The 26,052-nt window shown below is 31.3% G+C and overlaps 2 protein-coding genes across 3 annotated transcripts; one reads left to right on the plus strand and one right to left on the minus strand.

Moving 5' to 3' along the window:
* Positions 1-449: 449 nt before the first annotated feature.
* LOC110993801 (caldesmon) lies at positions 450-12,486 on the minus strand. Of its 2 annotated transcripts, XM_022260185.2 has the most exons (22): positions 12,327-12,486; positions 12,088-12,211; positions 11,549-11,736; positions 11,199-11,234; positions 10,522-10,633; positions 9,583-9,717; positions 8,891-8,992; positions 7,904-8,007; positions 7,448-7,508; positions 7,309-7,360; positions 6,226-6,622; positions 5,841-5,919; positions 5,174-5,282; positions 4,742-4,826; positions 4,415-4,525; positions 3,892-4,079; positions 3,414-3,567; positions 3,081-3,217; positions 2,554-2,654; positions 2,093-2,214; positions 1,643-1,830; positions 450-1,337 (listed from the first exon to the last, which is right to left on the minus strand). In XM_022260185.2, exons 1-21 carry the CDS (start codon positions 12,408-12,410, stop codon positions 1,645-1,647), a joined length of 2,667 nt encoding a protein of 888 aa, XP_022115877.2. In that variant the 5' UTR covers positions 12,411-12,486; the 3' UTR covers positions 450-1,337; positions 1,643-1,644. The 2 variants fall into 2 exon arrangements, with proteins under 2 accessions (XP_022115877.2, XP_022115878.2); XM_022260186.2 differs by lacking the exon at positions 11,199-11,234.
* Positions 12,487-14,173: 1,687 nt separating this feature from the next.
* LOC111001967 lies at positions 14,174-15,121 on the plus strand. Its single transcript, XM_022272051.2, has one exon. The coding sequence runs from the start codon at positions 14,174-14,176 to the stop codon at positions 15,119-15,121; it is 948 nt and encodes a 315-aa protein (XP_022127743.2).
* Positions 15,122-26,052: the final 10,931 nt, after the last annotated feature.

The raw sequence follows: 26,052 nt of genomic DNA on the forward strand, positions 1-26,052 counted from the left end.
GGTATCTTAGTGATTCATATGAGGAGTTACTATTATATTGTTTTTTTTATCAGAGTGAACCCTTAAAACAATAGTGAAGGACAAATATATATTAATATTTAGTTTTAATTCAAGCGTAATTCTTGAGATAAGATTTGAATCTACGATGAGACTTTAATTATGCCTCATCAAGTAGTGGCACAAAACAGGTCTGTCTCCTATGAACTAAATTATGTTCTCTATATCATATTTTAGTAAAGAGTTGGTATTTTACTGGTTAACCAATATGTTGTAGGTGTCTTAAGAACTGGATTCTATTCCCCGCAAGACTTTAATCTCGTTACAGGATTTTAAACATCAAAATCTGTTATCCTTTTAGGCAATTGCCTTGAACATTTTACTAAAAATTATAGTATTATTTAAATTGTTGCTCCCGCTGCAATTGGAAAGTATTAAGTAAATAAAACAAATCACAATAACTATTTATTCTAACAATCAATCATGATATTACATAAGCAGTCTTAATTTAAAAATTATTTTAAACAAATGAACATGTCCACACAACATTTTTTTTTATTTTGTCAATAAAAAAAATCTCGAACTATTTTAAACATATAAAATAAATTATAAACTATTATTGCTAGAAGAGATAAGAATTACATAATTTTTATTCCATACAAATACAATACAAAATGGCGTGTGTGACGTCTTGCTTTAAACTTGAACATAACCGGCAAAAATAAAATTAATCTAAAATTTAATAACATTAAATGTTACGAATGCAAGAGTTTATTATTTGGTGTTTAAGACTTCATAATTTATAGGTTAACTTTCAATAGCGATAGCGATAGCGATCGCGAATTAAATATTCAGTTTTTGTATCGCTCAATCAAGCCCTATGGATATTAGTATCGAAATTGGTAACAACGACGCGGTCGGAACCGCTTTCGCTATTGGAACTTACAGAATACTGAAGCAGGTCATGAAAGCTATGATTATTAGTCAATGTCGTTCACCTGTTGTGTATGAGACCAATAAAATGAACTAAAAAAATCTTAAAAACGAGTATAAGTGATAATTAGCCTAACTTGAATATTAAAATACTTAATTGAATTTGAAAACAATTGTAATTTCGTAATGTTTAACCATTACAAAGTTTTTTTCGGTGGTGTGATTCAAAAATGTCTTCAAATTATCTAAAGTTTGTATCAAGAATTAAAAAACTAATAAAAATCTGCATTTAAGCTATTAAATATGCACTCAAATTCATTACATATTATAAAGGACACATTAGTGTAAATTAATAGCTATATACATTCGCCGCCTGCGACTTTCTCCATCAGACACCAGACTGAAATCTGAAAAAAAAAAAAAAAGTTTTGACATATAAAAAATGCTGTATAGTCTGTGGGTAAAGAGCAATTTTACAATAAGGGTAATCATAATAGTTTGACAGTAATAATCTTCATACTAAATATGAAAAAATAAATATAATTGTATATCTTCTTGATGTTTTTAAAAATGATCAAAAGTGAAAAAAAAAAACTTATTACAGAAATATTATATTTTAATTTTTATATTTATGTTATTAAGTAAAGCGTAGAGCTGAGGACTAGTAACAAGTAGGCTTCTTAATGCCAAAGCTATTATTTCTTTAGCATACCTTCATTCGGTTACGGCAGGTAGTCTTGGTGGTGTCCTCCAAACTGCCGAAGATGTCCTCTTAAGTCTGGAACGTTCTATGGTCGGGAATATTTCTCTAAGATCTGCTGTCTGTTCACGGACTGAGAATAGCTTGTCTATGTCTGATGTCTGCAAATGGTCTTGAATGCACGCTTGGCGGTGACGATTCTGTAAAATAAAATTTACCTTAAAATGGACAACAGTATAACATAACATATATTCAATTGACTAAATCTTTTCCGTTTTTTGTTTTTAAAAATAATTGAATTTCAGGCACAGATACATTGAATTAGTTTCAGTTCTGTAACAGAAACTAATGAAGTAGAACTGTTAATGTTTTTACTGCTTAAATTATTAATATAAAATTTAAATATTTAATTTTTTTTTATCTGGCAATAACAAAATACGAGTTACGGACTCGAGATGGTACCTTAGATGTAGACCAGTCAGGATCTGGTCTGCGTACAGGTTCAGCTTCCTCATCAGAGTTGAGGTACTGGAACCCGCCTTCCATATATACTGGCTCTGGTCGATACTTCTGCGGTGATGGCACTGAAAAGACATTATGGTAACTGAAGATCATTTTTTAAAGAGACAGATTATATCTAATAACGGGGAGTTTGGGTAAGATACTTATACATGGGCCAACTATATGAACACGAAAATGTAGGCTCGTGAATAAATGTAAGTCGAGGACTGATATATGTTGTTCTCTATTCCACCCCGAGATTATTCTTATTCTTGAAAAATAATATTTTATTTAATGTAGATAATTTATTAATTATTTATTAAAGTTGATATAATGTTATCATTTTACCATTAGGAAACTTTGCTTTTAGTTTTTTTTAATGTAAGACTCGATTTAGGGTACACAAAGATTAGTTAACTTACTTTTTTCATTTTCCAATTTCTGTTTCATTTTTAACCTTTCCTGATACTCTTTGTTCTTTCTGTCCATTTCGCGTTTCATAAGCACAGCTTCTCTTTTATCTCTGAAAAATTACATTTCTATTTTACAAGAAGAAGATAACCACATTTATTAATTGTTGGAATGCATTGTCTTTTTTAATTAACCTAAAAAATATTCTACATTGGCCCGTTTTCTAGAATGTCAAAAATTTTCATATACTCTCAGGAGCTGTCAAAACACATGAATTTATACTTATATTATGAAGAAATAGTCGATTATTCTATGTTTTAAATGAATTCATCATTATAATGTTAAATGATCTCTGAGTAAAGCCAAAATACTTTTAAAATAAATATCTATATATCTATCGTGGAGGATAAATTGCAGTGAATCAGTTTACTTCATACCTGAACAGGGGCCGTTTAGTTATTAGGTCCTAACTTTAACTATAACGTTAACTATAACATTAACTTTGAAAATAAATGACGAAATGTAAAAAACTACTCACAAATCGGCTTCCTCTAATTGTTTCCTTCTCTCGTCTGCCCTTTTCTGTTCTTCTTCAAGCTTCTTTTGTCTCGCAATCTCTTCTGCGCGCCGCCTCTCTTCTGTCTCTGCTACTTTACGCGCATATTCTAGCTTTCTCTGTTTAATATAAGATGAATATCACGGCCATTTAGATTTGTCGGAACTAATAAAACTATTTAAATTGTTAATTCAATTTTAACAAGAGGTCAACCTTTTATTTATAATTTATAGAAAAGAAAAGTTTACAGTATTAAATATTTTTAATTATTTGTATTCTATAGTATGATTCTAAAAATTCCAGCAAACCACAAACCTTTTCAATCTCCTTCAGCCTCTCTTGTTTGCTCACGTCAGCATGCAACTGCTTCTCCTGCTTCTCCTTAGCTGCTGCAGCCAACGCAGCTCTTCTTTCTCTTTCCGATGCCTCACGAGCTGCAGCCGCGGCCGCCATCTTTTCTTCCCTTTTTCTGGAGACGTATTGACAGACATTGAAAACACGTTTAAAATGGAAATACTAAATGTGAGATTCAGTTAGTTAAACTTTAGTTTTGTCGGGGTAATTTATGCCGCCTTCTGTTCACATATTTAGACAAAAAGGCAAAGATATGTGATAATGAATTGAATTTGTTGTTTACGAATAATTGACGAAACTTCATTCTAAAATGTAAAATTAGTTTTAATCCAGAGTTTTGTTGTTGTTTTCTGTTGAGTCCATTCATGAATTTATTAAATACCACTACGACCGAAACAACCGCGAGTTAGTTAAACTAATTATATATGAAAACAATTACCTCTTATGCATCTCCCTCTTGGCCTCCAAAAGTGCTTCCTTTTTCCTTCTGGCATCTTCTTTCTCCCTCTTTTGTTCTTCTGCGGCTTCCCGTGCTCTATTAATTCCGCTTAATTTGGATGTGGACGTAGGGATTTGAGATTTTAAAAGAGAACTATTTGCCGTCTGTTTCGAGGCAGAGTGGCTCAACTATAAAAAAATTAAATAAATAAATATAAAATTATCATATATTGCTGTGTCCATTGCACTTGTGTTTGAAAAGAAACATTAATTCCAAGTACTTTGTGTTATTTTTTTTTTCAATTATATTAAGCATCTAGAAAATTATTATCTAGTTTGACATCCTGTCTATTTCTCATAGGTCAAGAAGTAAGAACAAACCGAAGGAGAAAAGATGTCTAATTTGTCTCTGTCTGCCTGTATGATAAATTATTAGTTTTAATATAACTTTTCAGTCTGTTTAAAATGTGTGTTGAGCCTTATTAAAAGTTTGAACTATATTTGATTGTTCTATAATATATTACCTGTGGCACCTTTGACTTGAATATCAAATTGTTCATTTTGGTGAGAGTATCAGAAGCAACAGCAGAAGGTATTTTACTATCAGGCGGGGTTTGATTCTCTGTGGACTCCTCCTGTCATAACATACAATCTCTTGGAAACAATTTCTTTTTACATTATATATGTATCAAATTTCAAAATTTGGCCATATCTTTTAAATTATTCTATATATTGAAATATGACGTTACTGAGTAATAGTAAAAATAATAAAAAAGTAGTCACATTTTCAAAAGAAATTATTTTTAAATAAAATGTCTTTTGACGTAAAAAAAAGTAATTGCAAAACCTACCTTCTTGGCCAACGCCCGTGTCTTCGTCCTAGTAACGCGAGATGCCATTTCTTCAAATTGTTGCACTTTTTCTTTAACGGCCGACCTGCAACATTATCTTCTGTTTTTTAATACACAAAACCTCTGTCTATTATTATCTCGTTAAGTTAAGGTAATGAAGATGTTAAATTTGCGCGTGAGTCAGTCAAAACTCTTCGACATAATGTGAATGAGTTCTCAAAGCGAAAATTCTAGAAATGTGAACCATACAAAATCTGCCGTGAAATGATTGCCAATGCCAATTTTAATACAAATTCGACAGAGTCCGGATGCACTCGTATTTTAAAATTACACATAAAATAAAATGAATTTCTTTAATTTATTAATGCTGTGAAGCAGAGCTGTCTCTAGAAAGCAGAACCAGAACTCTAACACAATAGATTGTTAACTTACGTGGGCTGTGGGGTCGGCTTGTGGGGCGGAGTCCTCTCTTCTATAGAATCGTCGTCAGTCATCAATGAATTGTCGTCGGTTACATTTGTAGTATGTGTAGGCTTCGGATCTAAAAAGGAAATATTTTCTATTCAAAAGCATTTGATTTTGGCAATACTAATTGTATAGTATTACTATTAGCAGTATGCTTTCATTATTAAATGTTCATGTGAATGCATCTTTATGACATGTCAAGATCTATTTTACAATGTAAAAAAAAATGTGTGTACTTATTACTCAAATGTATTTATTACATTTGAAAGTTTTATTATAACAGATAAAGTTTATTTAATTATCACAAAAATAAAATGTTGATTATAACTAACTTCGGAGTGTCGATTTTTTGTGTCGGTGTGCATCGTAAAAATCTAAAGTAAAAACTTTCATCATTTTTCCCTAACGCGCCAAATATATAATCTTTATTTCTGTCTAATATCTAGATCAGAAATTTATTATTGGATTATCGAACCCATCTATGATCAATGTATTTCATTATCGTAAGCTATAGATGCAATATATTTTTAATTATTCGAAAAATGTTTGGTGTCAAACTAATTTTACGAAACCAGATATTCTCTTGTCGATGGTTCCTGAATTCTGATTGAAGTATAAATGACATTTCACAAACCTTTATCCAAGACGACGGTGGCGTCCATAACTTGTTTGTTTGTGTTGTCTTCTTCAATTACTACCGTTTCGTTCATCTTCTGAAAATATTTTAATCAATTCAGTAAAAACTAATTTAAAATATCCTCATATAAATTAAATTAACATTCATTTAGTTAGAAATTAATACAATTCTGTAAAACAAAAAAATATTTCTCTTTATCAGAATTTAATATGATTCTCTTATAAACTTCAATACGGATTATCTTTAGTAAAAAAAAAAGACAATTATAATAGACATTTTCTATGATAAAATTTCATATTTTCTATTTAAAAATATACTGATATTAATGAAGCATTTACCAATATAGATAGCCCAAAAAGCTTTTAAGGTAATATGTACTTACAGCTTTGAAAGTTTCTGCATGACTATCTTGATTTGGCAAAACAACATCTTTATCACAATCTTTAGATAAAGTAACTGTCGAGTTAAATGTATCAAGAACCCTTGTTTCATCCAATGTTTTGCTCGAAGTTACATATGTTTCATTGATTCCATCACATATTTCCAATCCATCAAATCCTGTACTGATTCCATTTTCTACAACAAGACCATTCGGTTTGATAATTCCATTTTTCGGTTTATCCATATTAGTACTTTTGAATTGTTCATGTTTTTTGTTTGTTATAGATTTTTGTAAGATAGGTGAATCTGTTGTAGTGTCTGGAATTGATACTCTTTTTTCTTCGGGGGAAATTATTTCTGGTGCATGATCAATCACTTGAGGTGGTTCTTGCTTGTCTCTAAAAACAATAAATATAACAATCTGTTACTAGATCTAAAAAATACATCATATAGATTTTTAAAACACTGACTTCTCCCTTACTCCTTAATACAATACAAAGCCTAATTAGAAAACTAAAGTTGGAAAAGTGTATAAAGATCATGTGGAGTGGGAACTTCGGCATGTTTTTTTAAAATCATCATTATAGAAGTTTCAGATTTGTTTTATGATAATGGCACTGCCTAGAGTGAAATTTATTTCAATTTTAAAAAAATCAATAAATTTAGATTGATTAAATGAAACAATTACCTTACCATATAGTAAACTATCATATGACCATGTAACAACTGCAGTTTTTAAGATTGATTACTTAAAATTTGATTAAGTACTTAATTATGTATTAGTAAATACTATCACCGTGGTATATGAAATTGATTTAAAAACACCAAAATAATATTTATTTATTCACACTGTTTTTTTTTTATATAGAACCGTTTAATTTAAATTTTTGTTTAATTGTACTGTTTCGAAACACGTGTTCTAAATATAATAATACAACTTGAACATAGTTATCGATTTCCATGCCACCTAGATCTAACTTTATGATGTCGAATTTAGGTGTCGGTGTGCGCGCGCATTATAAATATTCACTCTCATCATTTTTCTACATCGCGCCAAAAGAAGTATAACTTCAAAAATACTTACGATGCTTTTCGTCCGCGTTTCGTTCTCTTTGGACGTTTATCTGCTGGTGATGCTAGAAAAATATTATGTTGTGATCATATTTGCTTATAAAAAAGTTTATTTTTTTAAATTAAATTTATTAGATGTATATGGAACTTACCTACGGAACTGTCTTCTATATTTTGGCTTTCCTTTTCGTCCTCAGATACTTCGGTTTTCACCTGTAAGACAAACAAATTAGAAATAGTACATTGTATATTCGAGTTATATTATTAAGTGCTTTTCCAGCTCTTTAGGTCTTCACTTCAGATTTCTGAATCTGTTTCATGATCATTTTTAAATCTAATAGGCAAGTAGGTGATCAGCCTCCAGTGCCTGACACACGTCGTCAACTTTTTGGGTCCAAGACATGTCGGTTTCCTCATAAGGTTTTCCTTCACCGTTCGTGCAAATGTTAAATACGCACACAGAAAGAAATTCCATTGGTGCACAGCCGGGGATCGAACCTACGACCTCAGGTATGAGAGTCACACGCTGAGGCCACTAGGCCAACACTGTGTTCTTTGTAGTTTAATTAATATCTTAAACCGATTTTGAACAACCTAAAGAGTAATACTTTTTTAGCTCTAGTCCTCTTAGGCCGTATTTCAGCGGGGGGCGCATCCATTTCTTCACCTTTCTTCGTGGCTCTCGAACTCGCTCGGGTTGAACGCGTTGAAGCTGTAATAATACATATTAATAATGATTATAATGCAACTACGCGTTTTTCAAGGCAGTTATTGCCGCGCACCACCACTTTGTGGAACCAGCTGCCCACTCAAGTATTTCCGAACCAATTCGACTTAGGGTCCTTCAAGAAAAGAGCGAACCAATTCTTAAAAGGCCCGCAACGCATTCGCGAGCCCTCTGGCATTGAGTGTCCATGGGCGGTGGTATCACTTAACATCAGGTGAGCCTTCTGCCCGTTTGCCCCCTGTTCTATTAAAAAAAATCCATTTTTGTCAAAAAAAAAAGTTATGTCCATACTAGTCTAACTTCACAGTCAGACTAGTATGGACATAACTTTTCTTAACATCAACAGTTATCTTGGCCTTACATAGGATGGATTACTGTTAAAAAATGATTATCTACAAAGCTATATAATAAACTTACCCACAAATATATAAAAAAATCAGATAAGCTAAGTTAATATGTTAGACAAAATTACTTTTAAATTCATTTCTTATAATTACTTTTGGTTAATATTTCTTTGGTTACTTTTAAGTTTATTGCTTGTACTATCCATCTTTTTATTGTGATAATTGTAAGAAGGACTACAATGTAATGTTACTGTTACATGCAAGTGACATTTTAGCCTCTTTTTGAGAAATCAAGTCTTATAACTTAGATACACAAGTTTCATTAAATAAATAATAAAAAATAAACTTTTCATTACTTAGTATGAATGTTTAATTATGAACACAATTCGTACAGAAAACGAGACCATAAGGTAATAAACTATTTTAACTTACCTTGGTATACAATTTAAATGAAACTTCTTTAACAAGATGTAGCTAAGTAGAATTGCTTGCATATACCAAACACTATTAAGTATACAACTTACCACGTATAGGTTCATCCGTCTGTTTCTTTGAGCGAGCGCTACGTCTTTTAGTTTCCCCTTCGTCCTCTTCAGACTGCTTCTTTTGCGCTCCTTTGCGTGACTCTGCAAACAGATGTAGGCCACCAATAAAGGGAATATTTTATTATAATATATATATATATTGTATTCTAAAATAATTCTTATATAATGATGAGTTATTCTTATCTAGAACTAGCTGCCACCGCTAACTTTGCATACCAACATTTTGCTATGCTAACCCAGATAGTGTTTGGTTTTCCGGAATAAAAACTTTATAGTACTGGAAATTTTTCTCTACCTGAACCTCACAGTTCATGTCATAAGCTTTAATTAACATGTAAAATATAGGAGACAATTGTTGAAAATTAAGTGTTGTGTATTTTTGTATGCCGAACCATAAAAAATAAATCCAAAAAGAAAAAAATGTATTGCATAGGAATTCAAAAGATAAGTGGCCTATGTTCAGACCTACTAATATATATTTTCACAATTAATGAGAATATGCAAAAAAAAATTCATAAGAATCAGTCGAACCATTTCGGAAGAGTATGGGAACATAACATTGTCACACAAGAATTTTATATATATATAGAGATGTCGAATTGATAACCTGACATTAATAGACCATGCTGGGGTGAGACTTATGTACGTAATTGAAAATTGTGAAATCTTACTTGGGATGGGAATAGCAGGTGGCGGCATGGCAAGGTCATCATGACTTGGCTCCTGTTTGATTGGAATGTTCTCTGGCAATGCTTCCATCTCCATTGGCTCTGGCTCAGGTGGGATGGATATCTTCTCTTGTTTAACTGAAGTTTGTTACAATATAATATAAAAATATTTGTACAGGAAGGTAAGAAAACCTACTATGTTTGCTTAAACTCTAAATATTAAAATGCTTAGCCAGGTTCAAACTGTAAGTTCATCCTACTAAAGCTTAGTATGTTTTACAAAAATTAAGTTATGATAGTATGATGATTAATTATAAAAATTTTGATAGTTTAAATCATGAGTGATCTTGGGCTATACTTAAATTGCTATATAATATACTACAATTGGCGCTTAAAATGCCATGTATATAGTAATCAATGCATATGTGCTAAAGCATGAGCTGTTATAGATAGATAGATATATCAGATAATGAAGATGGTTGTGGCATGCTTAATACATTGCGATTTAGAACTCTCAGTCACTTATTATTAAGTAATACTTTCATATTTGCTTTTACATTACATTTTTTAGTATTATTTAATTTTGAATATAACATACTAAACATGTCTGTTTTTCATTATGTTCTTTCTGTAAATCATAAATTTACCAAAGATTTGAAATAAATTTCTGTAACAATATTACTATTATATACAATATAAAAAAATAAATATAGTTAGTTATATAGTATACAGAATATTTATGCCATGTCACAATTTACAGTAACAAAATTTTTGAGTCTTGCAATTCTAGACTATAAATCCCCACTAATACTAATCTATATCTAGGACATTAATAATTTTATAAGCTAAATTTCTATTAAACAGTAAACATCAGATTATTCTATAATTTGATCTAGAAACCAAACAAATACAATACGATATATAAATACTATCAATACTCACTCTGCACAGCAGGTATTGGTTCATCATTCTCTTTTTCATCATCTTTAGGACGACGACTCTTTTTTTCAGTAGAATTCTCACGGCGTAATTTTTGATTTAAGTTAACATTTACCTGAAAGATTACTCATTTTTAATATATATACAAATAATGAATTCCAAAAAAACTAACTAAATTTTATTAACAGCAAGAAATCAATCACCACTCCACTACTACCAAGTTCTATCATTTAAAAATGTTAAGAAATACTTGATATAAAAATTCAAATCAGCCAAGGTAATTTTACTGCCAAAAATCATGTAACTAAATAACCAACATTATGTTAAAAAGGTTAACATTGATGCACTTAATATTTATATTTACTTGAACACTGATAGCACTAGTAAATACCATAAATTTACCCAAACATTACTTTATCCTTTCTATATTATCCAGAGACAACACAAATACTGTAAATGAATACATAGTTCTAGTTTCACTATGTTAATTTGGTTAGTGAAAAAATAAACTCCCATACTTATAGTTCTTAACATCAACCTTTCTTAGCTAAATTGATTTAAACACTTACTCTTATATTATATATGAATTATAATATGAAGCTTTACTCAAATTGAGATGTTTAAATTAAGGTCTAAGTGTGGGGGTTAATAAACAAAAACAATTTGTCATATTTCGATACCTGGGAAGAAACAATAATGACACTTTCCTCATTATTCTGTAAGAAAAAGTCAGTGTAAAAGAGGACTATAAAACTATAACTTTCAATGAGAGTTTAGTCACTATAGCAAAAGTCATGATAACACATATGATAATTCATTTCTAGAGAACTATTACCAAACAGAAAGTAACTAAATAATTTTAATCAACACCTTAAAAAAATAACAAAAAAGTTTCATGGACATGAATATTTCTATCATTTAAAAATGTATGTTCTATTGAAATTTATCAATGTTAAGTATTTATCTTCTTTAGTATTTTTGAATTAATTTAATATGAACCTAAGATGATTACAAAGTGCAAAAAACTTACTTGTTTACTTATAATACTCTGCGCTTTAACAGATGCATTCCTTTTAATCCGTTTATCTTGTTCAGGACTTAACATATCATCCACTTCATTTTTACTCCGTTTTTTAGATCCTCTATTCTCTTTCCCACTCTCCGTGGAGCTATTTTCGTCACTAGTTTTAGGCTTATCAGTAGCTTTAGGTTTATCATCTACAATTATTCATGAATAAATCATCATAGTTAAGAAAAATTTACTTATTTATTTGTGCACTAATAAAACTGATTACTTAATGACATTCATTTAAGATTAATCATGTTAATTTGTGTTGCAATAAACTTCTAAATTTTATCTTAAGCTTAAAATAAATTAAACAATATCTGAATTCCATTTTTTTGAATTTGCACTTGTTAGTAATATTAAAATGACAGACTATGCCTTGGCAATAAATTCAATTCAGAATTAAAAGAAGAAAAATTATGATAAAGTAGATAGATGTTTTATTTAAGTTTATGATAAAATACTAAAACTTTTCGGTAAACATATGCTTTTATAAACTTTACCTTCATCCTCAGTAATACTCTGAAGAGTTGTCAGGGCATTTTTGTCTTTTAGCGTCCTTTCACGAATTGTCGCCCTCCCTTTTTGAAACTCCTCTTCAAACTTATCAAAACTTTCGAGTGCCGCCTGGAACACGATATGTTCAATTTTCAATACATTCACGATAAAATTACATGAGGAAGTTAATATACAGAATAATACTTAAGCTACACATTTTTCATATTTTTCACTTGTCGATTACCTTAAGCTCGTCATGAAATTTAGTCTCATATGTCTTTTGTATTTCAAGGACTTTTGGTAATAGAAGCTCATTAAAAATTGACATAATTGGAAATATACACTGTTTTCATAAAAGTTTCATAAAATTAATTTTATCACAAAACATCGACGATCGAAAACCGTTTGAAATTGAAAATCACAGATTCAAATAAACCAACATTCAACTTACGCCATAGACACTACAGATAACCAAGTTATTCATTATCAACTAATATGCAGTACGAAATTGTTATATTTAAAACATACGTCATAGTATTACTTTAAGGTCTTATCGCTTATTTTCTTTCGCTTACTATAATAAATTATTTTAAATTAAAAAGGCTAAATTATTTTTAATCATAAAGTACATTCTGTATTTCTAGCAGTTAGTATTTAGCCCAACAGATGTCATGTTTTTTTTGACACCTAACTTTGAAAAGTACAAAACCAAACAGTAAACAGAATTAAGATTATAAGACATATTTTAAAAACCTCCACTCCTATCTTAATAAACGCAACACAAACTGTATCCTCAAAAGTTTCTAGAGGAATGCTTAATAGAAAAGACGCGCCGCGCCATCTCTGTCAAAAAACATGTAAAAATACCCAATGGTTAAAGGGTAACTTTGCCGCCATTTATATGTTAACGTTTCAACTAAATATTGTACTTAAGTGTTCATTGACGCGAAATTGTAGATAGTGTGAGAATAATTCGACACGAAAAATATTGAGTCATATATTTGCCGTGGCACCAAAAATGACTATCCAAGTCAACTTCACAACTTCAACATAATATGATAAAAATAAAAGAAAATAACACCGTTTTAAAAATTATTTAACCGTATTAGATCTTATGATTGATGGAAGAAATTATCTGTTATTTCTGAGACTATGCATGAGATCTGGTAGAATCAAAAACCAGCTTATGTGCCACCATTTTTAAGAAATACTTATAGGTATTAGGTACATATTTATCGTAATATAATACATGTATCAGTTTTATGAACTGTGACTGTGTTGCGCCTTATAATTATTAATGCAGTGTACCATTATGACAACTGATTTATTATCGATGAAATAAATGAATTTTTTATACAATATATTTGACAATTGTAATCGTCCGTAAGATCCGTAATTCATAATAATTAGGTAATCTATATATATAAAAATCAATTGCTGTTCGTTAGTCTCGCTAAAACTCGAGAACGGCTGAACGGATTTATCTTATCTTGGTCTTGAATTATTCGTGGAGGTCTAGGGAAGGTTTAAAAGGTGAGAAAAATTCGAATAATTGCCGGGAAAATCCTCAAAACAGCATTTTTCTATTTCCCATACAAACGTTTTCTAAATAAAATGGAGAGTCAATTTGTAATTTATTACCGCTGCATAAAGTTCAAATTCGCGTGCGCGTTGTAGGACCTAATATCGCGTTCTGAAACTCAAAAAAGTGAAAGTGAATCGCGAACGCGACAAAATTGCATAGTCTCAAAATACATAGTACATAAATAAACACAATTTTAGCTAACTTCAGTTGTTACTCTGTCCGATTAATTTTTTTATTTTAGCTAACTTAAGTTGTTACTCTGTCCGATTATTTTTTTAATAAGACTATATAGAAATCGAAAGATAAATCAATAATAATAAAGACAAATTAAATTATATTTCCTTGATGCTCCCGGAGGAACCGGAAAAACGTTTTTAATTTCATTGCTTTTGGCGAGGATCAGATCGCGAAATGATGTTGCTCTAGCGTTGGCTTCATCTGGAATAGCTGCAACTCTGCTCGAAGGCGGGCGAACTGCACATTCTGCCTTGAAATTACCACTAAACATGCAAATCACCGAAACACCAATTTGCAACATCGCCAAAAATAGCGCAATGGCCAAGATCCTACAGGTATGCAAATTAATTGTTTGGGATGAATGCACAATGGCCCATAAGAGGTCACTGGAGGCACTGGACAGAACGTTGAAAGATCTTCGTGACAACCAAAATATTTTCGGTGGGGCCATGATTCTGTTGTCAGGTGATTTTCGTCAGACTCTTCCAGTTATTCCCCGATCAACTGTTGCGGATGAACTAAATGCATGCCTAAAATCATCAAATTTGTGGCAGTACGTAAAGACACTCCACTTAACAACTAACATGCGAGTATTTTTGCAACAAGATGAAACTGCTAATGTGTTTGCGAAGCAGTTGTTAGACATTGGAAATAATAATGTTGCAGTGGACACCTCGACCGGATTCATCACATTACCTACAGATTTCTGTCACATCACAGACTCAAAAGTGGAGCTTATTCAGCGAGTTTTCCCAGATATAGCGCAAAAGTTCAATAACCATAATTGGCTGGGTGAACGAGCAATATTAGCAGCGAAAAATAATGATGTAGAGGATCTTAATGCGACCATTCAGAATTTTCTTCCAGGACAGTTGGTTTCCTTCAAATCAGTCGACACCGTAATGAACCAGGATGACGTAATCAACTATCCCACTGAGTTTTTAAATTCACTGGAATTGCCTGGATTACCACCTGACAATTTGCAGTTAAAAGTAGGATCAGTTGTCATCATGCTGCGTAACATTAATCAACCTCGACTATGCAATGGAACAAGACTGGCTGTGAAAAGACTGATGAATAACGTCATTGAGGCGACAATCATAAAAGGAAAATACAAAGGAGAGGATGTCTTGATCCCGCGGATACCGATGATTCCAACGGACTTACCATTCGATTTAAACGCTTACAATTTCCAGTACGTCTGGCCTTTGCGATGACCATAAATAAATCGCAAGGACAGTCTTTAGAAGTTTGTGGAATCAACTTGGAGTTTCCCTGTTTCGCGCATGGACAATTATACGTCGCGTGTTCGCGCGTCGGAAAACCGTCTTCTTTGTTTATTTCCGCACCACAAAACAAAACAAAAAATATAGTTTATGAGAAAGCTTTAAATTAATTAACAGACTGTATTTTCACAGTGTGTGTCTGTGAATATCAAATTTAAACCTTATAAATAGCCAGTATTTCAGGAAAACTCTGATTTCTAAGTAAGCAACATGATGTATCGAAAATAATAATAAAACTTCATGCTTTATTCAATAAATGCTTTTTCATTAATAATTATTTTGTTTGTTTTAAAATCATTTTATACAAAAGATTAGGTCTTTTATTTATCGATGAGGCAGTACGAAGTCTGCCGGGTCAGCTAGTCCATTTATAATAATAATATATTTAAAGCTTTGGGTACATTAATATTAATTGTAAATATGTTAGCCTCTAACAGCCTTACTGAGTTTCTAGACCGTTCTTAGATTCCCATCAATATGCCAATTTTGCATTAGACGTAATACATAAAACATATATTTTGGCCTTACATAAATCATACTATTACAGAGAGTGGGTTCCAGTGTCACCGTAGAAGGCCAATAAATATCTTTCATAAGTTAAGTTTCATAAGTATTGCGAAACAGTTCCAATTGACATTGTTCTAGTTGGTTCAACCGAAGTTTGAAACTAAAGACAATTTAGTAATGTAAGCGAAGTCGCGCCAAAATAAAATGCCATAAAAAACCTTTATAAAGCAGAAAATCCGTTCAAGGAAACGCGATGTTGGTATAGTCCCGCTGAAAATGTAAAATTTGATTTCATCAAATAATTTAAAGTCTACTTTCCCCAAAAGCTAATTAATATAATGTATATATATTGTTATAATAATTAATTATAAAAATATAATTATAATTATATTGTAGATATTTTTAGTTTTCATATGTGATATTGTTAAGGCCCTTATTTCATTCTAGTTTACTCTTAAATTATTTCCCACCACAAAGTTTCATGTAGATAATTTTAGAACTTATCACATTCATTAGTTCCTCGTCAATGTTTAGTAAAAATAAAAGTTAAATCAAAAAGAAATCGGGCTATTAAATTGTCTATAAAAATTGATTCTCATTGATTGTGGTGTACCTCTTAACTATATCTACTTAATATAGTGTACCTAATGCGGCATCTGTTTAAAAAGTGTTGAAGAGGTTATTTAAAAAAATCTTAATAGAACAGAAAAAATAACAAAAATTGGCTACGCGACTGTACCCTGGCGACATGACGTCGCGTTCCTATCGAGCGACGCTCCCCAATGTGTTGCCAAAACCACGCAATCTTTACTCATGCTCATATTTACTTATAAGACCTTTTGCATAACTATGAATAATGCAATGAGACTTTGATCGACATGTATTCGATTGACCTTCAAGTTTGGTGTAGGTTGTATTCTATCGTATAAAGGAGCTTATTTAGCTTTCTATTGAATCTTTAATGAACTTTTTAAAACCCCGAATAGCTTAGATAACCGTTAACTCACACTAGATTCTTAGTACAGCGGTTAACATTTTATTTCAAGAGGATTTCAGCTCGCATGTGAATTCCTTTTGTTACATAATTATATACCTTGAAAGCGTCCACATAAAACACATTTCTAATTAAAAAGACATATAAACAATGGAGTTATCCCGCAATATGCAATTTGTGATTAAAATTTTATCACCACATAAATAGAGTGTGCTTCGGCAAAATGGCGCACGGTTATAAAATTAATTGCTTGGATCAAAGTGATAGTTATTTACTTAGAATTCGGTGAACATCGTAATTTACATAATATAAGAGGCACAACCCGAATCTCCGGCATACTCTTACTGTGCCTCGCCAAATAGAATTTTTGGTGGGATAACTATAGAGCTATCGCTTGATTTTATTAATAATTTATATGATATAATAACAACATAAAAGATAGTGTAGGTACAATTTTTTAAACAACTTCGTCGTGGCTACTCCCAGTGCGTCTAAATTATCAACCCTTTGCCAGTTCTTGTGATAGAGAGATCGTGTCGAATATCATTGTTGTAAACACACCGTACCTACAGTACTCATACACAACACGAGGACATTTTCGTGTCATACACGCGTGACCAATTGATTATAAGCTGTACACTTCATACAAGATTAAATTATATATACTACTAGCTGACCTGGCGAACTTTGTTCCGCCTTAATGGCAATAAATAAGCAGTTTGGGTTTTTTTATTGGAAAAAATACAAAAAAATTAAATACCTACATTAATCATTCATTATTATTTCTGTATTTTAGTACATAGGTTGCTCTTCACTTAAGTACCTTGTGATACACATTTTTTCATTTTTTGTTTTATTATCAGGCGCAAAAACAAACAACGCTGATGGTCTTCCGACCCGTGAACATGCCACGTATAATTGACCATGGGAAAAACATGAATGTTCTAGATTTAAACCACAAACTTTTAAGCATTGGCCTTGTGATTAGTTGATGGTCATGGCAAATGCAAGACGTATCGGAAATTGAAGTCTTTTAAATTCAAACGGCATATCGGTAGGGATCATCGGGATCCTCGGAATAAGAACTTCCTCACCTTTGAATTTTCCTATCATTATCGTAGCGTAAATTACATTGTTCTTCAATTTTCTAACCACCAAACGCATACCATTATGTAGTTCAGGTCATCTACATCTTTATTCTTTTTCTTCTTTTTTATCAGTAAGCAATGTAACTCTCATGTTTGTTGTCAGCTGCAGTTTCGTCACATAGCGCCATAGATTTGACGATTTGAGGCAAGCGTTTATTTCGTCGACAGCCGTAGATCTTGGAATTACTGGCAGTATTTGGCGGAAATCGCCAGACAGTAAAATCATTGCTCCTCCAAAACATCTCGATTCATTGCGTAAATCTTTTAATGTTCGGTTAAGTGCTTCCAATGCACGTTTATGCGCCATTGTGCATTCGTCCCAGATGATGATTTTCGATGCCGCTAAAACTTTGGCCATTGCTGAGTGTTTTGCAATATTACACGTTGGTTCTCCAATAGTTTGAAGATTTAACGGTAATTTTAATTCTGAATGAGCCGTACGGCATCCTTCTAACAATGTGGCTGCTATTTCAGAAGAAGCAACTGCAACCGCTATGTTGGATCTCGCCCGAACAGTTGCTAAAACTAATGACATGAGGAATGTCTTGCCAGTTCCACCAAGGGCATCTAGGAAATATAATCCACCATTTTCATCATCGTTTGCCTTCATTAAAGTATCATAAACTTCCTTTTGTTGGTATTTCAACAGGGGTACATTCGTTTGAACTACTAAATCTAATTCCTGGTGATCATATTCACGTTCCCGTTCCAATACTCGATTAAATGCGTCATTCGACAACAACAACAAATAGAAACATTCATCATTCTTTGGATGAACTGTATACATACGACAATACCGAGTTTTATAGTTCTCTTCACTGTTTATACGAATGGGCAATAGCACTATCATTATAATTAAATTGTAAATTGTAAAAATAATTAAACGTATTTATTTAATAGAAATATTTTGAATATTGATTTCTTACAAATATCAAATTGTCATATATACGTCATTACATAGCTGTCATTATACGTCAATTACATAGCTATCATTTGCGTTTTATTATTCCAAGTCTGATTCTTATTTGTTATACCACTTTTTATAGTGACTGACGTTTCATGTCAAGTCCCACGGGAACGCTGTCGAACGGGATAAAAAGTATCCTATGTCCGTCTCCTGGCTCTAAGCTACCTCCATACCAATTTTCACTCAAATCTGTTCTTTCGTTCTTGAGTTATAAGTGGTGTAACTAACACGACTTTCTTTTATATATATAGATTAATAATAAAGCCTCTTCCGTAAGGTTGGCCTGGAGATTATAGTTCAGTTTAGTTCAATTTTTACTTAAATAAATTTTGACAGCGTTATTTGCCAGCAAGGCAACTTATTAGGCTATACTGAATACTGTACGCAATCCAATTAAATCCGTACTAATTGGAGAATCAATGGACGTGACTTAAATATAATTGCTGCTGAAGCTTTCTTGATAATTCAACTGAATTGAAAAGATATGTACTTTTAAACCAACAGCTTTATATAGTTCCGTATAGGGTGCCGGGCTGCATTCACAATGCGCTGCACCATTAGATTTACAGCCAGCCGACTCAGCCGGAGCCCTATGTACCGTGATATACAGCCTTTTGCCTTGTTTACATGTAAATAAAACAAAATACCAACTTTTCAAAGGGCTGCAGCAACTGAACTAAAATAACGTTCGAAATTTAAATCTTACAAATTACAATTGACTATTTAAATTCATTGATTTCATCAACGGAGGTGTAGTAGCTAGATAGTGTAAAATGGTTGTTATGGCGTGTAAACATTTATTTCGATGTTTTCCTTATAAGATAGGCATAAGTTGGTGTTAGGAATTATATTTATTTTAATAAATGTATTTTATTTGTACAAATACATGAGTCATATGAAAATAAAATCTGCCATTAATGATAATATTAAATTCATCTGCTCAAACTATAAAAGTTAGTTTATAGCGTCGCCTGTCTGGAACCAGATATATTTTTGTTGCAAGACTATAAAAGTGCCATCCATAAAATATAAAAATACTGAGTACTGTTGAAGCGTATTGAAATTTTGCTTTACAATATTTTACCATGTAATACATAGAAGCAAATTTTCTAGAAGCATCCTAACGCCGCATAGATCAAACATCTTTTTTTATCAGCAACACACATATACTTACAAAAGCTAATAACGAATGTAAGCTGTTAACTTTTTAAAAGCCTGGTATGTGGTAAAAGAGAAGCTAAAGTATTTGAAATTTTAATGACTTACATAACTGTCCTTGGCGAATGAACGCCGAAAAAAATATGACGATTCAAAAAAACCTTCTACCTGCATCTCCACGTTTATCGCATCGGTTTGATTATATATTATATATTAGTAGCCTTTTGCGAACTAGCGAAGTGTGAAATCGATTTTTGGTGGGCGTCTTCTCTAAGAGATACGACCTCCAACATTTCAAAATTCGTGCGTACTCCTCCCTCAAAAGCCGGCAACGTACCCACTAAAATGGGTGTCTATGGGCTGCGATGACTGCCCTTTTTGGGCGTACCTCATGCTCGTCTGCCCTCCTCTTATACAAAAAAAAATATCAATATTTTATTTTTAATGTTTTTATTAATTTAATTGTAATCTATTTTTAAATATTACTGACATATTCAACATCAACAATTGACGAAATGAAGTTTACGTTGAACTGCAAGTTAGAAATCAGACGACACGTCCGTCCCGAATAAATTACCCTGGATTCGGCTTTTGTGTAAATTGAAAAGCTGTGTTAGCAGACCTAGGATGTACCGTTAGCCCAATTCACTTGTCCTACATAAAGGCTATTCACAAAATGCAGGTTTTTGGTTCAAAATAATGTATTGTCCCGATTTGGTGAATTTAAAAGTAATAGACAAAGTAATTGTAGTTCTAAGTATGTTCACAGTATGTATTCACTGTTAAATTAAAAAAATATAGTTTTTTAGGTTGGTCAGGTTATTGTTTTGTGTAGCTGAGGTTGTGTGAGGCTGTAAAACTTTTACGGTTTTGAAATGGATAATCTGATGAATATCCGGCCGCCCATTCGTACAATGACAATAAGCTTTCTCAAGTGTGTTGCCGAAATTTAGCATTTATTATAACTATTCAATATATTTGGCTAATGTTATAAATTTTGTTATATTTTTAAACTATCTCAATTATGCAATTCAATCAGCCTGACCTCGACACCGAGGACGCGTCGTCTTCGCTTATCAGAAAAACCTTTTGATATTATACTGTTCAACCAAGAGGCTGAAAGATAATTAGTACAATCAATCAATTTACGCGCAAATATAGTTAAATAATGTAAAATGTATTTTTACTTAATCTTTTTTTAATTCAGATTCATCAAACTTAGTTAAGGCTCAGTTCTTCTACTAACCAAATAGTAAAGAAATCTATTTTAAATATAGAATTAAAGCTCTTGTAAAAATAATAGAAACTGCATGGTGGTACAAATTTTTGGGAATGGAATCCATTGAATTAATTCAATTGATTCCAATCAATCGTATTGTGTGAGAAAAAGATTTTTTCATCAATATATTTTTCGTTGCCACTAAAAATTTAATAATAAAGCTGTATATTGCACACAATATAATCTATCCATAAAGATTCGCTGTCTGGAAAGAATTGAACTGTCGGCTTGCATTGTGTGTAATTCAGTTCAGTAAAGTGGCGCAGACGGTGCAATGCACTGTGACGTTATTTTATGCCTTTGGAGCTTAAATTTAACGTAATTTTCAGATCTATTTTAACGGATTGAACCTGAGCTTTTACCTGAATTTTATGAAGCGAGTAGTAAATATAGAAAAAAATTTTTCTTACAACTTCAGTTTATGCTCATAATAGATATTTGTTCCTTATTTTTTCTACGTAGTTTACTATTTTATTAGGAAAGTATAACCTATAATTTTGTTCAATAGCGTCTAATGCACATATATGCCTATTAGACGTTTATTGTTTTGTTAGCCTCCTGCCCGTTTGCCCCCTGTTCTATAAAAACTAAAAATAATAATAACTTTTTGAGTGAATTAATCATATGTGTAATTGATCTTATAAAAAAGTCCATTTAAACGGCTAAACTACATTTATAAACAACCGTAAACAACAGAGGCCAAATGGAAAGATGGATCATCTGATGAATATGATACTGCCTCCAATTCGCACTTGAACACTAATAATAAGCTTTCGCCATCATGGGTCCGGCATTCCAAGAATGCCTTAGCGTATATCCAATATAGTAATATTAACTTGGAATCAACGTTACTTATGTTTTCACAAGAACAATTTCCTTCAGCAAATTGAACGCGCAAGACAGTGTGGATTTGTATAAATTCTTGTCCATAAATTTTCCACCAGAGTGCAGTGCAGGGAAACAAGATTATACGTGAAGTTACGAGGTGTGCATGTCGCTATCAACAAGTCGAGTCATGTCGGGAACATTGAGTTTACGATACAAATAATACTAATCCACTGTGTTTAATATTATATTTGTATATTTTGACAGAATTAGCAATATATGAATACTCCACCTACTTTTTTGTAGACCTAACAATAAATATAGAAACATAAAAAAACATAGAAATCGAAGTTGTGTACTTAAAATATCTTTCTTGTGAATTTCAACTGTAAATAAATAAAATTCGATATATTTTTTTGTGTGACACATTAACACAAGTAAAACCTTCACCATAGCCAACTATAAAATAACTTTTTTCATATTGTTGGGTTCTTAAATTTTAATTCCACATATTCCATAGTCTCAAAATAAATCTTGATTTTACATGTGTTTCGACGAATATTCCTAACAATGTAAAAATAGATATTGATAATACGGGGACAGTATTGTCTGATTTAAATTTCCTTCCTCAAAACAACTTGATTTTTTAAATATATTATTCGAAAACGTTAAATAAAATATTTTAAAGTACTAGTTACACTAAATTATAAATAAATTATTTATGCACTGAATGTGTGTCAAATTATAATGAGAATTTATTTATAAACAAAAGCGTGTGTATAGTAAAAACCTTATAATTCATTTACTTATAAATAATAAAACTTATACGCCAGTGCTACGGCGTAGCACAAATTGAAAACTTTTATTAGAACATCGACTTAGCGTTTGACATAAGTTTCATCATCAATTCTAATTAAACCAGTTAATTAGTAAAAATAAAGGTACGTAACTGAAAGTGTCTTTTTTTATAATACTATTTAGATACCTTAAAACGAGAAGAACATGAACAAGTGACAGCTATGAAATATTTTCCGATTAATCTCTAAAAGCAGGTAAATTTAGTATATTATATTACCTGTCGTAAATTGTATTAGTATGGTAATTCCGTCCTCTGTGCTGGACTAGTCAATTTAATTAGTTTCAAGAGAACTTCGACCTCTGTTTACCGTGCTCTCTATTCCTACGGGTCTACGTTTTATGGAATTAATTTTAGAGTATGTCATTTTGGCATACTTGTTACTGTTTCGAGTGCACTATGGCTACTTCTGTAATTAGTATGTTTAATATATATACATTTCACACAAAATTGGTTTTATTTCTATAATACGGTTTTTATAAAATTGTAAACATTTCAACCAACAGTTTAAAAATTTATTGTTTTTTTTTTAATTTTTATAATACTTATAATAAACGTTTGATGTTGAAGTTTCTTATATAAACCAAATGTAAATAGTTAAACTATTTACATTTGGTTTATAGGTTTGGTTAATAGATACCTACTTACAATGTATGGGATTACAGCACAGATCTTGTTACTCAGTTCAACGTAGACAAAGCTACGTTTGTATTCTAAAACCAGCAGTTTGGTTGATGCACCTCAAGTTACGAGATTCCAGCAGGTAAATATAAGCCATAAATTATATTATTATTTCCACCAAAAAGACTACCTAACTAAATAACCAATTATAATTGTTTATTAAAACATACGTAATTCGAGAATTTTGCTAATTTATTATTGAGTGGTCAGTTCAATCGAAACGCTTGCCAAATTCACTATCCTTATACGAATGTGAAAGCTAATACTTAAAACTACTGTTATAATATTAGAGAAAGAGCTAAGAAGGATTAGAATAATATTAGAAAACTGAATTAATAATGCACGTAGTCTACACAGTAATATTAATAAACAGTCAATATTTTATTGATATATTTATTCATTAAACCATACAAGAAAATAATATAAAACATTTAGTATCGCTAAGCCGTTTTTGTTATCTTGATGACAGTTCGGCATTTTAATTTGCTATTTTTGTAAATTATACGAGTCAAGATTTTTACTGGCGTCGCTCTTCATAGTTTTGTGCATTACATAAAGAGCTTTACGAAAACCAAAAGGTATGGTAATGGTGAAGTAGAAATGTTTGAGAGTATTTTATACAAATTAATCTACTGCTTAACGATCCCATTTATTCCATGGTAATTCGTTTTGTTTTAAGGATGGCATTTTTATTTAGTTAAGCAATGATGTCATTCAAACAGAACAACTGATCGTGTTGTGTATCTGTGATACTGAGACACATGCATGTTATCTCTATATATAAGGTACAGAAATAAACGAAATATTTATCCTCTGTCTTGTACTACAAGCATTTATTTAAATAGCAGCTTTTCAACGTTCCGATCTATCTGTAAGGGTCTCGATTTACGTAAATCCATTGCAATACCTGACATTACCGTTTCCATTTTAATTCTCTACTTAATTAAAAAGCTAAATAACGAACGTAGTTTTCACGAAATCAAATTATCTTTAAATGGATTTCGTGATGTATCTTTGTTTTTGTGTTACAAGTGTGCTAACGAAATTTATAGGTGTTGTGTTGTGTATAGTTGGAATTAATAATTTCATGTTTATTTTTTTTATCCTCTTTTTAATCACATGTATAAATGTAAAGTGTAATAAAGACGGTGGTGCTTGCTACTCGGTGAAAGTATAATTAAAATTGGAACTAGATAGGATTTCTGTAAAAATAATTTACCGTGTCTTAAATATACCAGTCGGTATTTCGTAATCTCGACCTCGCAATTCTCGAAACTATAAATAGTTTATACATCAACAGTATCGTTTTAAATATCTTAAGAGGCTGTGGGTAGTTGACGGCTTGGTTGCTGTGTTTTAATCACTAATAAGTTGTATACTCTATATTTTTTATTATTTTACCAGAAAAGAACTAAAACAAATCAGTTCATTTGTAGGTATGTATAATTACTATTGGCTAATTTTGCGCCTAAAACAATGAGGTAATAAAAATACAATAAATGAAACAAGACATTGTAACTTATTTATATATTTTCATATTTGAAAATTCTTGGTACAATTTACAGTTCTGGACTTATTGAATTTAACTAATTTTAATGATTTTGAGATAAGTACATTATATAATTATGTTGAACTGCATTCAATTAAGTATTTTAACATCCATTTAAATTATATAAGCTACTGTTTTCCGACACAATTCTCTATTGTGTAATAAATTGCTCATCATTATATCAAGTTAAAATATGTTAATTGATACTTTTATCTGTACTATTATAAAAACAAATGCGGGGTCTTATTTGAATGCAGTTTTGACATTGACACGCTCTTTCACACACAAAGCAATACCTAAAAACATTTCGTTAAAAATACCTGTTCATAGTAACAGCAGCGTTGGTTGTCAAAGCTTAAGGCTGTATAATTTAGACAGTGAAAAGCGACTTTTGTCATTCAGTAGTTATTAAGTACATTTTGGCAGTTAAGTTTAACTCTTACTTTCGAGATTATTATAACTTAACAGACAAATAAACTAATTATATTTTAATAAATACCGCAAATATGAATCTGTAGTAGGAGTGACAGTTGAATTGTCATATACCACTAGACAGTGACAATTGATAAGACTTGACACATATCTGCTTCCTAAACGTCTTAATTTTTATAAAAGAAGGAGACGGGTTAGTTTTTTCAGTATCAGCTCCACTAAGGTTTAAATAGACAGAAGTTATTTAAGTAATTTTTGGACAGAAGTAGTAAGCGACACCTAGTACAACCTCTAATAAAGTGTAATTGTATTATACTGGTCAATTTATTTGCTGGGAACTATACGTTGTCTGTGAATGGTATATCGTATAAAATGAATAGCTACAAGAATAGAATATACCTTTTCAAGTACAATGCATTTTTTATTTTTTGTATGTTATCTGTCTCTAGGTCACCACTGAAGTGGG

This window comes from Pieris rapae, chromosome 7, assembly GCF_905147795.1.
Source record: "Pieris rapae chromosome 7, ilPieRapa1.1, whole genome shotgun sequence".
In the NCBI taxonomy this organism is placed as follows: Eukaryota; Metazoa; Arthropoda; class Insecta; order Lepidoptera; family Pieridae; genus Pieris; species Pieris rapae.